Raw genomic sequence first — 14,670 nt, forward strand, 5'->3', positions numbered from 1 at the left:
CGGGGCCACCAGCCATGTGACCATTTTCAAGAGATTCCAGAACTCCGTTCCACTGTGTTCCCGCTGAAAAAAAGCCCTAAGACACAAAACCCCATTGCCTGAACAAAGAGGGATGTAAATTGCAGGAACTAGAATAGTCTGTTGAAACAAAACCACAGAGCCCCATGGCACCTTGAACTGATTTCTTCTGGAGTGAGTTTTCAAAAGCAAGAACCAGCTTCATCAGATATATGTGGAGGACTGTACACCTTAAGCATGTGCACCATAATCTGCTCAAAGAAGGTACATGCCTTTATTCCACTAGGACTGTACTAGGACTAGTGAGCTAACGGTGGCATTATACTATATGGGCTTGGATCCTAAGCAGCATAAGTGGAGCCTCAATAGAGGAAAACAACTTCCCACCCCCCTCCTCTCACCAAAGCCTTCTCTGCCCTGCCCCACCCCAAACTGTGCTCCTGTAGGTCATTAGACCCAAAGGAACAGTGGGAAAGAGTGAATGGGGAGTCCTCTTCTGCAGATGGAAAAGCCATTATTTCAGATAAGTTGCTGTTGTGCCAATCCAAGTACCTATGCCATGCTGTGTCCCTCTCCCCTTAATATACAGGATTTTTTTCTGGGGAAAGAGGTGGGGGAACTCTCACCCAGGGCAGCTCTTGGGAGGAGGTGGTGCACCTCTCATTACATGCAGCCATGATCCTGGCCGTTTGGGGCCCTAAATGGGCCCCAAATGACTGAAATGGCCCGGATCGGGACCGAAACGGCCTGGAACGGGTCGCTACCAGGCGGGGGAACCAAAGCAGGCCATTTTAAAATACCCACGTGACACCAGTGACGTGGGTATTTTAAAGAGGTGCTAGAAAGCTGTTCGGGGGCACTGTGGCTCAAAAAAAAGCCCTGTTAATATGTAATACATAAAGCATCCCTAGAAAGGCAGGAAGGTTGTGTTGTAGCGAAGGAGAAGCCAAGTCAGCAAGCTATGAGAATGCATGTATTTGCTTCATTTATACCCTTTCTCCCCAGTGGAGACCCAAAGCAGCGTACATCGTTCCCTTCTCCTTCATTTGGAGTTCTTTGCAATTCCAATTACCTTACCCTTGCAAAGTTGGTGCAGCTTCCCATATTGTGATTAAATTCAGGTCAGTACTTCTTCACATAATATGTAATTAATTTATGGAATTCACTAAGACGTGTTCTGGTGATTGCTTTTAGCTTAGATTTTTTTCCTTTTAAGACTTTTATTTAAGATCAGTCTAATCAATCTTTAAATAGTCTCATATATAAGGTTCACAAAAATATGAAAAACAATTCCATATGTCAAATTCCATTTTTTACGGATGAATTATGCTGTATAGCAAGGGTGGTCAGAAGGTCACTCTGGAGCGACCAGTCACTCTCCAAGCAATTTAAAGGAGCTGTCGGCCTCTCCTCCAGAAGTGTTGTAGTCACTTTTTCATCCTTCCCTTTAAAGCTGCTGGGTCAGCTTCTCTCCTTTCTCTTTCATGGAAAGAAACAGGGCTTTTTTTCAGCTGGAACGCGGTGGAACGGAGTTCTGGAACCTCTTGAAAATGGTCACATGGCTGGTGGCCCCGCCTCCTGATCTCCAGACAGAGGGGAGTTTAGATTGCCCTCTGCGCTGCAGCGCGGAGGGCAATCTAAACTCCCCTCTGTCTAGAGATCAGGGGGGTGGGGCCACCAGCCATGTGACCATTTTCTCCGAGGGCAACCCACTGAGTTCCACCACCTCTTTTCCCAGAAAAAAAGCCCTGGAAAGAAGGATGAGGCAAATCCACTCACATGCCATTATTCTGGATGAGAAAACAACAGCAACATTTCCCTTCTGCCTCTTCTCTTCTTCCTCCTTCATGCACACACTTTCTAGCTCTCAACGGGAAAGGAATGTGCTATTGACTTTCTTCTTGCATCAAAGTTTCTCTCTCTTCTAGAGAAAGCAAATGTAGGGATCTCCAGCTGTTATTAAGCCTATGAGCCCTTTTGGAATTTTGAGAAAGAGTTGTGTCTGCCACCACAAGATGGCTGCCATGGAGAGCAGTTACAGAATGCTGGGAAATTCTAAGCCAACTATCCTCCTATGATGAGGGCTGCTGTTTCCAGGACATTCCATCAAGGACTTAAAGGTCGCTGTAGTTCAACAGAAACCTTTCAAAAACAAAATACAACGGGAAGCTGCTGAATTGGAATTCATATGTAAATTTGACTCAGTCAAGCTGGGATTGAATAGAGACTATGAATGGTTATCTCATTATCAGAAGTAACTGACTTCGTTAACAGAAGCAAACTGATCTCCATATCAGAAGCTACTGTTTGCATCTACTCCGCCCTCCCCTCTCCACCTATATATCTGACCAGTTTCTTCTTGCCCTCCATGCACCTGATGAAGAGAACTGTGATTCTCGAAAGCTTATGCTACAATAAAGGTGGTTAGTCTTAAAGGTGCTACTGGACTCTTTTTGATTTTGCTACTACAGACTAACACGGCTAACTCCTCTGCATCTGTTTCCAAATGGGCACTCTCTCCAGTCCCAAAGGAGCAAAGAGATTGGGTAATACTTTGGGGAAGAAGCAAATGAGCACCTGGAAACACATTGGTGGACACATGGAAACCATGATAGAAGCAACTAGTCTATGTGCTCATAGTTCAAAACGTTAGTTGTGTCTTTTTTCCATTGTTCAAATCATCACTGCACTGAACAGGTTAAAAAGTCAACAAGCAGCCCGACAAGAATTCTATGGATGAAAAAAGTATCAACGCAGAATAAGTCCCTCTCAAAATAATGAATTCCTCACCCCCACCCCCAGGTGTCAAAATGAAGCACATTTGACTGAAAGTTTGCCAAGTCTAGATGAACACAGGTTTTTGTCATAACCAAATTTTGTCTTAATTAGAAAAGCTGAAGGTTTTTTTGTGTGTGTAATCATTGCCAAAAAGGCAAAAATAGAAAGACAAAGCTCAGCTGCATTCTGAAAATCTGGTCTGGCTAGCATTCACGCCTGGATGAGTGATAAGCAGTATAATTTTATTCCAGGATTCTCTGGAGTATTTTTGTGTCTGTACTCCAAATGCTTAGTGTATCGCATCCAATCCTAATAAATCCAGTGAACATGTTTCAAATTGTTTCAGTGAGCTTTGATTCTTGTTATTAGTGTTGGAATAGTGCCACAATTTCAGTTTTGGAATAAAAGGCAGCAAGAGCGGAGGGAGTCACACGGTATCTAATACGCAAAGAGGGCTGTTGACATGCTAAACGTTATTCCTTCTAAATTAACTAAAGATTGCAGAAATCATTCTTGAAATGGACTGTCGATGTCACCTTTTGCCAATCTGATGACAGTACTTTGTTTTATAGGATTTTTCTTTAAAAGATTGCCCTTTTCAAACATTCACAGGCCCATGCAACAGAATGGACATTCTTTACCAAGGACACTAAAGTCAGGGGTAAATGATCCTTATTCTAGATATCTGGGGTTCGGCTTTCCTATTTTTTAAAGAAATATTCTGTGGTTGTGTCCAAACACAACATGCTTGCACATGTAGGATGATTCTCTTCCAATTCTCATAAATTCAAATCTCATTGGCTGTGTTCTTGGGTTGCATTGTGTTGCGGTCTCTTTCACACCCACCAACTTCCCAGTCTCCCATAAGAAAAGACAATGTTTCATAGCCTCCTAAGAAATAGACGCCTGCAGAAGAATGATGGGCCACTACCTCCCATATGAGCCATCAGCTGAGATCTTAAAATGAGTCCCGGCCATCAGAAATTAGGTGGGTCATCATCACCAAAGATGGCACATCCTTTGGGTTATGCTACTCTTTGTTTTGTGGTCTTTTAATTATTGCATTTGAACATCAGTTGTCTTATCATACTGGTATTTTATTGGTTGTATTGCTGTTGATTTTATAGATGATATCTATCACCAGCTTGGACATTTTGCATTGAAAGGTGGGCTACAGCTCTTTCAAGGGAATAATGTTTGCATCTCATGAAAGAATGGGAAGGTGTTACTCCACATGTGGGTCTGAATCGTTTTCATTTCTAATCGGTTTGTCTCTTGTATTGGGCTGCTTATAGTCACCAAAGATGAGTCTTGCCAAAGTCCTCAGGGCCAAACTACAGTGTACAATTTGGGACAAGTCAGGTCCAGCTTTAAAAATGACATGTTTAATTTAATTTAATTTTATGCCAATAAAGGGACTGACTGACTGACTGACTGACTGACTGACTGACTGACTGACTGACTGACTGACTGACTGACTGACTGACTGACTGACTGACTGACTGACTGACCTTTTCCAGACCTGGCTTGCTTTCCTCACAGCCATGCAGCAGTTGTGAGGAACATCATCTTTAAAAATCAGCGGGAGTCCAATTCTCCTCAAAACTGCAGTGTCGGGGGAGGAGAGGTTCCTCCTTTGCGTATCATTTTCACAAGCTAAAATAGCCCTAGTGAAGACTTACATGCTTGACTTTGGAGCTGAATGTGCACAGAGTACTCCAAGTGCAACTTCATAGCTATATAAATAACTCCCCACGGGGCTCTTTCAGCTTGGGAAAACCAGTGTGGACAGAAGGCAGAAGACACTCCTCACTCCATGCCGAACTTCTGAGCTGAATTCGACTCCTGCAGGGATTCCCTGCAGCTGCTGTGTGGCAATAGGGAAAGTGAGTCAAGTCAGGGAACTTAGACTCAACTCCCCAGAAAAATATACTGTGTAGTTTGGCCCTTAGTCACCGTACTTGTTTGAAACCGCTGCCTGGAGAGAATGACTTTTTTATACTTCATACCCTGGGTAGGATTCACTGGGTCCTTCTTCCTAAGCAACCCCCACTAAAATTCCTAAGCAGCTGCCACCAGCATGTAATTGAGCTCGTCCAACTTGCCTGTTTTCAGCCATTTCTTCCTTTTGGTTTTTTAGTTTTAGTACAGCTTTATTCCCCCCTCCCCCCGCCCCTTTGGATGATAAATCTGTGAGGGGTGTATTTTAAAAGCTTTCTTAACGGAGAGACTGGTTAGGAGTTATAGGCAGTTAGTTACTTCAAAGCACATAATTTCATCAGCACCCAGAGCAGGGCAATAGAATGTGATATACAGTTGTTTTGGCATGGCGCCCAAATCCTGCATTTCCTTCCCTTCCCCCATATTAATTAACTGCATCTCTGGTTTTCTCCTGGTTAAATAATTAATATGCAGATTTATGGCTCTTGCTTTGCTGTATCTCATTCCAGTTCTCTTGTTTGAAGTGTTTATGGTTCTGCTTCAAAACCTCTCTTGATTTTGCTCTTGTTTTAGAATTCTTTTCCGTTATAAATATACAACAGTTAACAAATAGATGTTTGTATGTATGCTTATTTTGAGCTTCAGTCAAAAATAGAAAAGATTTCTTCGAGGTGAATCAACTCCAGCATATAAAATAAGATTTTTTTGTCATTCCAGTGAAGACTGGGGAATAATGAAATCTAATCTCTCTTGATAGTTTAATGATGTATTTGGTAATTCAGAGCTGTACTATCTCTTTCTCTCGGTGTCCAACTGTGGATTAAGTTTTGGTTTTCATTTTCTGTCCTGAACCGAGTTCTGTGCTTGCCCTCATCTTCCATACTAGGGCAAGGAAGTAGGAGAGGCAGGAACAGAGGGGACCAATTTTCATCACATGGCCAGTGTTACCATCACCTTTTGAGTAGCATCTTCATTTGAAGCCAAGAAGTTGTGGTGTCACAAGTAAAGCATGTACATCAGGGGTCCTCAGCGTGGTGCCAATAGGCACCACTGTGCCTACCAACATGTTTTCTGGTGCCTGTCAAGTATTTTTAGTAAGTGGGTGGGGCCAGGTAGGGCTTTTGCAAAGTACGGTTTCTGATTGGCCGTTGGAGTATTGATTGGCTGTTCAGATTTTTAAAAACATTGCTTTGGCAGAAACTGCCTCCACAGCACAAGGCTCTTCACTGTGTGGCTGAAGGTAAGCTGTAGCAGCCATTTTGTGGCAGGCTCCATCTCCAGCAGCAGCCATTTTGTGGCAGCCATATTGTTGCTGTGCCCACCAGACTGTGCCAGAATTCCCAGTGTGCCCACAGGTTCAAAAAGGTTAAGAACCCCTGATCTACGTCATAATAAAATGGACTTACACAAGCCCTCTTAATTTCTGCCATCTGCCTACTGCTGGTCTTTCCAATAGCACTATCAAGAATAGGGGATGTTAGAGGGAATGTTGTTACAGCTTTTATGAAGACATCTGATAGAACTGTTCATTGGTGGCTTTGCATTCTGAGGTCCTACTTGTACAGCACAGTGGGTACATCTCAAGAATAAATAGAAAATTCTGATTCTGAGTTGTAAAACAGGGGTGATTCCGCACACATTGGATAATGCACTTCCAATCCTCTTTAGAGATCATTTGGAACTGAATTTTTCGTGTGTGAAACAAAAAAATCCACTTCAAAACGATTGCTAAAGTGCATTGAAAGTGCATTATCCAATGTGTGTGGAATCAGCCAAGGGTGGGCCTGACCCAGTGCTTGAGTCTCTGATCCATTTGACTGGTGGTGAAACTTGAACTAGAAAGAAAAGAGATGAGCATAGGAGTAGAAAGCCCTGGGATTTAGGAAATATGCAAGGAGAGATACCTTGTTTCAGAGAAGGCAGTCTTGCTTTGGGAAATGACTCCTTTTTAAAAAGAGAAGATGTATGATCCAGTGCTAGAGAAACAGAGTACATTTTTTATTTTGTACCTTGAAGAGAACCTCATCAATTTCACCTCTGCCAGCAGAACCAGAAGTGAAACAGACCCATCTTTGCCTCAAATCCAGCTACAGTTTTAAGGAAATACCTGGAGAATCTCCTTAACTGGATTCAATGTTGAAGGGAAACTGGTGACAGCTGGGGTGGGACATGGGAGGTGTGTCTTTCAACATAATTCAGCTGACAGTAGTACATGACAATCAGACTAGTGTTGAATATGCAACTTGGGGGGAGGGAATAGCATTGCAGTGGGACAGCAGGGATAATGCCATACATCTTCGCAGCTAAAGTTAGAACCTGAAGGAGATATCCCTGGATCTTGTGCAGCAAAAAAAAGAAGAACTGCATATTTATTGCACAGAAAGGAACATCTTTAAAGACACCTAGTGGGGTAATCACCCTGGTTGCTCCCAGTACGGAAAGGCGAAAATGGGACTGGCTTCATTTATAAAGCTAAATTGGCATCAGAGCTTATCCACATTACCGAGTTGTGAACTGTTTCTGGAACGAGGTTGCGTTTCGAGTGCCCAAGAAAAGGGCTACCCCCTCAGAACTGATAGCTTTTTCTTTTCCTCCACAGGTAATGCAAGTGGTGAAAGAGCAAATAATGAGAGCACTGACCACAAAGCCTAGTTCTCTGGATCAGTTCAAAAGTAAACTTCAAAATCTAAGCTACGCAGAAATCCTGAAAATCCGTCAGTCTGAGAGGATGAACCAGGAGGACTTTCAGTCTCGTCCAATTTTGTAGGTGTCCCTTAAATGTCTTCTTTCCTTCTTTATCTCCTCCTCTACCACCTTTTTGAAGGTCTAACAAAGGCGGATGACATCTATGAGGTTTTTAGGAAAAACCCTAGGAAATAGAAAGATACAGGGGCAGTGTTCAAAAAGGAAGGGCAGTCGCATCTACTTGGAATGTATTCCTTTTCTTCTTTAGAAATAAAGAAATGCTTCTTTTGTGTTCACCGAAAGTCGGTTCCACTGCTCCCTGTAGGGCTCAAACTGGTTTATTTGAAGCAAACAATGCTTTGACATTTTCACCCTTTGTGTATGTGTCCTTTTCTTCCTCCCTGAATTTTTCTCCCTTGCCCAGTTCCTCATGGAAAACAAAATGTCACTCGCATTGAACCAGGCAAGATGAAGCCTAGAGCAGAAGCATGCAGCCAGAGGGACTTTGTAAAAACAGATTGTGCTTTTGTGCTGTCCCTAATGCCTTAACGCCTAAATGGGTTCTTGTTTGCATATGCTAACAAATATTCCCTATTCCTTTCACGCTGATCCGTTATATTGGACTGGGGAGGTGGATTTCCAGCCCTTTTTAAAGCCATATTTTTACCGCAGTGATGTAGTTACCCAAGACAGGATCCAGCCCACTTATAAGGGGTTAAACAGAAGCCTCTTGCATATAAACTGTGAAGCTGATAGATTTTGCCCATTACAAAGCAACAGTTTTTGGCTTGCAGCCAAGTTTATTTTGAAATTTCGTCTTTATGTATTCTTAACAAATCTTAGCATAGCTGAAAACTGATGCTTGAGCCACCCGGTGGATTCCAGTGACAGCATGTGAAATCAACTTTAAATGCATTTTCTGCCTGAGGGGGTTCATACCAAACCAATTTTTTAAGATCCTGGGGTGAGGATGATGTAGGGTTTTTTTTTAAGATGGATGATATGAATTTTGGATGTATTTTTTCAAGGTTTTCTTTCTGCAGTTTAATCATGAAATATGTTTGGTAAGATTGGTTCTGTCCAAGACGCTGGGTCATCGGATTGTTAAGAAATAAGAAAACAGGTTTGATCTGAAAGTAATATAAAAGCTTTCTGGCCCACTTCTGTGTATATTACTATGGAGGCTAATGTTTGCTGATACCATAGTTGTCCCTGTGATTCTTGGATTCATCGATATTTATTTTAGTCCATCAAAATTTAAACGTGATATCACTGTGATTGGAAAACAGGAATGATATTTGGAAAGGGTGGAGGAGATTAGTCCTTCCTCCCCTGCCAGATTTATAGATCACCGTATGATGATTCTTCAGGAGCACCCCTTTGTTTTTCATTGATCCTGAATTAATGACCATAGCTGTTAATAGTTAAATGGACCATGTACTAGCGATGGTGCTAAAGACCCAAAAAGCCCTTACTTCAGAAGAGCGACAAGTGGCTTGAGCTGACATGCTAGTGTACATGGCCGGCGCCAGGGTTTCTGGCGCCTGAGGCAGGGGTGGGGACAGCTTCAGGACTGCTCCTCTCCCCTCGTGCACACCTAGACTGCGGGGCGGCAGCAGCTGAGCGGGAGGGCTGAGAGGCTGCCGCCCAGCCAGGCACAGTGGGTGGCTGGGGAGGCACGCACGTGTCCTCCCAGCCCTCTTGCTCTGCGTGCCACCCTAGACACCTGCCGTGCCTGGCTTGTGGCTGTTGCTCCTAGCCAGGGGTGCGTGTTGGTGGCAGCAGCAGCACGGGAGAGCTGGGAGGCTGCAGTCGCTGTGGGCCAAGCATGGCAGGCGGCTGGGGTGGGGGTGGGGGGCGCATGGGCAACTTCCCATCCCTCCCAGTCAGCCACTCGCACGCTGCTGCTGCCAGCTCCATGGTGCGCGCCCCCGAGGTGATCGCTGGAGGTGTTCACTGGGCTTGCCTCAATGGAGGCACCGGCCCTGCTAGTGTATAGAGTAAACCTAAGGGGGCAGAGCAGTGGCTTAGTGGAAGAGTACCTGCTTTGCGTGCAGAAAGTATCAGGTTCACTTCCTAGCATTTCCAGTTATAGGGCCAGGGAATTGTTGATGTGAAAGACTTCTGCCTGAGACGCTGGAGACTTGCTGCCGGTCAGATGGACCAGTGGTCTGATTCAGTCTAAGATGACCTTATATGTTTGTGCATTCAGTTCTTTGAGAATGAACGGCTTGGGGCATTTCGTTTTTGTTTTGAATTTGAGTGCGAGAAATAAAAATGTGCACTCAAATAAAACATTTGATTTTAAAAATCGGATTGGCAGGTTTCTTACTTAGATCAGCTTGATAGAAAGCAACGCTTTCTTCTTGTTGTCGAGAATAATGGGACCTTTGCGAAGATTTCCCCTTCAGCAACAACAGAATAAATGACTGGGCCAAAGTGGAGATACGCTGGAGAGTTCTAATTCTGACACGCTCCAGTAAACTGGATCATTCCAGCAAAACCTGCCCTGCTATATACAGTGTGAGGTTTTCTGACTCCCGAAGACAATCAAGTTAGATGTGACCGTGTCTGTCTTTGCTTGCTTACATTTCCCACTCAGGGAGCTAAAGGAGAAGATTCAGCCTGAAATCCTAGAACTGATTAAGCAGCAGCGTCTGAATCGTCTCGTGGAAGGGACCTGCTTTAGGAAACTCAACAGTCGACGGCGGCAAGGTACTACCCAGAAGTGTTTGTTTGGGACATATGCTTATTTTATTTCTTTGACTCCTTTTGTCCTGTAGATTTTTTTAAATGCCCTTGAATTGTCCTATGAAGCATTTGTTAGCTTAGCATTAGCTGTTTTACTGGTTGAGGCCCATGAGAAATCACATGGAGGGGATAAATAATGAGCAGTAGCAGTGAGAGTAGCCATTGCATGCTCCAGCCAACCCACTCAAGGAGGGCTTCTCCTGCCGTGGCTATATACGGCTTGCACCGGCGGCTGGGCACTGCTCAGCCATGGCCACCCTCCCCTTACAGCATGCCTGCTGGTGGCAGCTGAGAGCAAGGCGGTGCAGCTTGGGTCCCTCCACCTCCCCAGCATATTCTCCGAGAGTGTTGAACAGGGCCAAGGAAGACCCACACTCCCCCAGGAGACCCTGTGTGCTGCCTGGAAAGCCACAATGGTAAAGTACATAATAAGTAATTCTGTGATCTGTCAGGCATGCCTCCCCCTACCTTCCCATTCTAGCTCCCGATGCTGTTGCTGGCACATTCTATAATTCTGCTGGTGGGAGGGGGGCACAATTTCCCTCATCCCAATAGACAGGTTGGCCCTGCTGATTCCGGACAGCCATACTGCAGTGGTGGCTTGAAGGAAAGCGTGGCATTAACTGGTTTCTGGAATCTTCAGCCCCCCCCCCCCCGCCCCCAAACCCTTGGGCCTGCCCTGCCTCCAGTTCTGATTAATCCCCCTTGCTAGGATCCTTTTATCTTCCTAGTTGTCAGAGCTTATGCAGTGGTTGGGGAATGCATGCCATAGCCCCCCAAATCTAACTTCATCATTTAGAATCATATAAGACAGAAGAAGCTTTTGAAAGGTAATACGGTCTCCTTTCTCCCTGCTTTACATTTATCTTTCCCCCTCCACTCCAGTTGAACTAGCACTCACATGTGACTTCCAGAGAGAAATGAGCTCATAGGGCTATGTGTGAGGGGACCTGTTTTTGTTTTTTAATTCATCATGTTTTTATGCATAGCCAGTGAGAAAGGGCTCCCCTAGTATGACAACAAATGCTAGTTTAAAAATTTGTTCTAAAGTTTCTGCATTTAAGAAAAATGCAGAAACTCCACCCTGTTGAGGGGGGGGGGTTGTTTATCTCCCTGAAGGCCGTGGGACCGCCAAGTTTGCAACTAGAATGATGAAACATGATGGAAAAGGAAGAAACATTTCCATTCAGATTGTGGGTGTTTTTTTCTGAAGGATTTAGGGCAAGTATGAAGCTCTGTATTAAACATCAACTCTGCTTTAAAGTCCTCTCCAGTGTATAGAAATGTTGACAGACTCTCTGCCTAGCTTCAATTAAATGATGTGCTAAGATCATCTCTGCATTTTCAGATGACCCCAATTCAGAGATCTGCTACTCCATCTTCCTAAAATGTTTCTATTTTGGGCACAGCTCCTCTCTTGTGGATAAGCATTTTGTTCTCTTTGTGGTAACCACCAAATTCGAGTATCTATTTGCCACAGGCTTTACAATATTTCATAAGAAATTTCCTCAAGTAGCTATCTGAAACTGGTAGTTACCTCAAGCCAAAGGAGGCACAGAAACAATTCAAGCATTTTCTGAGGTAAATGAAACGATGTAAATTCTTAGCAGATCAATGGCCATATTAATTGAGATCGTATTTGTTTCATTGAGGTTGCCCAACTAGGGGACGTGGGCAAAAAGCGTCCAGCCGTTTTCCCACAGATGGTAACTGCAGAGTGTAGCCTTGTCACAGATAAAGCAGCTACTGCAGACTGAACTACTGTGTTTGTTGATTCTGCTTTAAACGGTAGGAAGAGAGAACGAGAGAGCTATAGTTCAGGTGTAACAAAATTACATTTTTGACAGAACCTCATTAATAGGGCCTTTTTATTAAACAGAGGTGCTCAGAGAAAGGGTTGATTCTGGCTCTCTTCATCTCAGAAGGGGAATTGGCTGGCCCTGACCTTGTGTACTACTGACTGAGGCAGGTTGAGCCTGCCAGAAATATTATTACCAGCAGCAACTTTTGACAAACACTTTTAAGAAGAATTATAGCAAGAGGAGATGGAGGTGGTAAGAGATGTAAATTCACGTGTCATCTGAAGAAAGGGCTAGAATGCAAAATCGGGAATGTAGTTTTCACAGGAGTGAGGGAAGGTTCCCCTCTACATATCTATTGCGAAACCCTGCTTCTGTCTCCCAGTGTCGTACTCTTTTAATTTCTAGCTGGGTTGTGTTGTCTCAGTGCAGAGAAATGTTATTTTTCTTTTTAAAAAATGTCTCTTGTTTTGTCAGACAAATTTTGGTATTGCCGGCTCTCACCCAACCACAAAGTTTTGCATTACGGAGACTTAGAAGAGAGTCCCCAGGGAGAAGTACCCCACGATTCATTGCAGGACAAGCGTGAGTATTTGAGAGATACAGTCTCACTCTGTTGCTGATTTTTATGTTCAGTATTCTATCACTGAGCTGAGAAAGTGGGGATTCGAAATGGCGAGGAGGAGAGAAAGCGTTAGGATGACTGCAGAAGGAAGGGGAGTCGAGATCTCAGGTGCGTGCCAGCGGCGGGCAATCTTCTGGCGGTTCGCCTGCTTGTCCACCGTTTTTGCCTGCTGGATTCTGTGGAACTCTTTTAGGGGATTTTTTTTCTCGGTCTTTTGCCTCCTGGGTCCATTACCTCAGTGACCTATTTATATATTTGAAGTATTTACACCCCACTTTTCAGCTGATTGGCTCCCCAAATGACTTACGATTAAAATCATTTAACATTTTTAGTTAACACTGGCAGCTTAGAAGCACAGTTCTGGGGGTTTTTTCGTACATAATGGAAAAAGCGTCATTAAATACTGCAATGTCTGTAGTAGGGTTGCCAACTCCAGGTTGGGAAATTCCTGGAGATTTGGGGGTGGAACCTGATGAGGGTGGGATTTGGAAGCAGAAGAGACTTTGGGTGTGCCAACACCCTAGAGTACACCCTTCAAAGCAGCCATTTTCTCCAGGGGAAGTGATCTCTGTAGTCTGGAGTTCAGTTGTAATTTCAGATTTCCAGTACTTCCTGGAGATTAGCAACCCAAATCTGTGGGTACCTGGCAGAATTGTTAGAGGCAATTGGAAGGAGGAATATCCCGGATGTTATTCTTTATTTATTTATTTTATAAAACTTATATCCTACCTTAAACAGCAACAACAAGAACAAAAATTAAGGTGGTGTATAGATCAAGCAACCAATTAAAATACAGTAGCAGAGTCAAATAATCACACACCTGCAGATTCCAACCTCAGACAAACTATCACAAAGTGCCTTTTGAAGTAGAACTGTTTGACATACTCCAGCGGGGGGGGGGGGGGCTCTACACATGTCCCCAAATGACCTTCCTCAAGAAAAATGCAGTCCCTGACTTCTGCCAAGAACTTTTGTTGGAACAGATTATATTACAGCTAGAGGAAGCGCTCGAATGCAAGGAAATCATGTTTCCGGTTCTTTTGCTTTCCAGGCCACAGGCACAGATTCCAACAGGGAAATCTGTGAGTCCCCCACTTCTGGGCCTCACCCACTTCACCTTTGCTTCATGGGTGACGGTTTATAGTCAAGAGATGTTGTTCGCATCAGTTGTTCATCTTTGAGGTGCAATGCAGTGTAGTGGCAGAAAGTGCAAACCTGTGATTCAAATCCCCATTTGTCTCCAGCACATTACGTAGCGCTAAGCAAATCGGTGTTTGAGACTGGGAGCATCTACCCACCTACAGTGCAGAAGTTATGACACAGGCCTCCCCTAAAGAACTGTTGTCAGGACTTCAGATAGAAGAGGCACATCCAAAAAAGCAGTGGATGACCGAGACATATCATTCAGTAGCAAAGTGCTTAGCTTATCTCATTTATCTCTTCTGCAAGCAGAGATTCATCAGCTGTGTCATGCTATAAATTTTATACAATCTGAGCACTCTTCAGTCTTATAGCTAAAATGTAGTACACCATTCTAAGCTGGGGCCTGTCTTCTAATTCAAAGGACCCAAACAGCTCATCCAGCCAGAGGCAGTAACGCTGAAATGTATTTGCCCTCAGAGAAGGACGCCAAGGTTCTTCTGCATGCCAGTTGGCTGAGAGTTACAGGGTTCAGGGTTGAAGTCAAGCCTCTTGACAGCACCAGTTTATAGTCACACTCGCTTATTTTCATGGCATCACAGATTGGCCTCCAAGCTGTTCCAGGATTTATTTATTTTTTACTGCAGCCCTTCATCAGAAACTAAAGTTTCTTATCATGGTACTCAAGGCTCTGGCACCAAGAGGAGATGTTAACTTCTTCTCAGGCTTTGACTAATGATGCAAAATGGTTGTTGTGGAATAAAAGATGACCGGAGAGTAGTTAGTTCCTCCGCTGGAAATACGCCTTTGTAACTAGGTTCACTTGTTCCATTGAGGCTTTGTTATCTGTGAAAACATGCTATGCAGATTTTCAGTTGACAATATAATAATTAAGCACCATCTAGTCGCAGCCGATTTATGGAGACTCTTGGG

At 43.9% G+C, this 14,670-nt stretch overlaps 1 protein-coding gene across 1 annotated transcript in view; it reads left to right on the forward strand.

Moving 5' to 3' along the window:
• Positions 1–14,670, forward strand: part of ELMO1 (engulfment and cell motility 1) — a 410,819-nt gene that overhangs the window by 383,271 nt on the left and 12,878 nt on the right. The window contains exons 17-19 of the mRNA XM_054991799.1: positions 7,337–7,500; positions 10,025–10,137; positions 12,450–12,557. Coding sequence (XP_054847774.1) covers positions 7,337–7,500; positions 10,025–10,137; positions 12,450–12,557 — 385 coding nt within the window. The remainder of the gene's footprint in view (positions 1–7,336; positions 7,501–10,024; positions 10,138–12,449; positions 12,558–14,670) is intronic.

Source organism: Eublepharis macularius, chromosome 11 (genome assembly GCF_028583425.1).
Source record: "Eublepharis macularius isolate TG4126 chromosome 11, MPM_Emac_v1.0, whole genome shotgun sequence".
Lineage (NCBI taxonomy): Eukaryota > Metazoa > Chordata > Lepidosauria > Squamata > Eublepharidae > Eublepharis > Eublepharis macularius.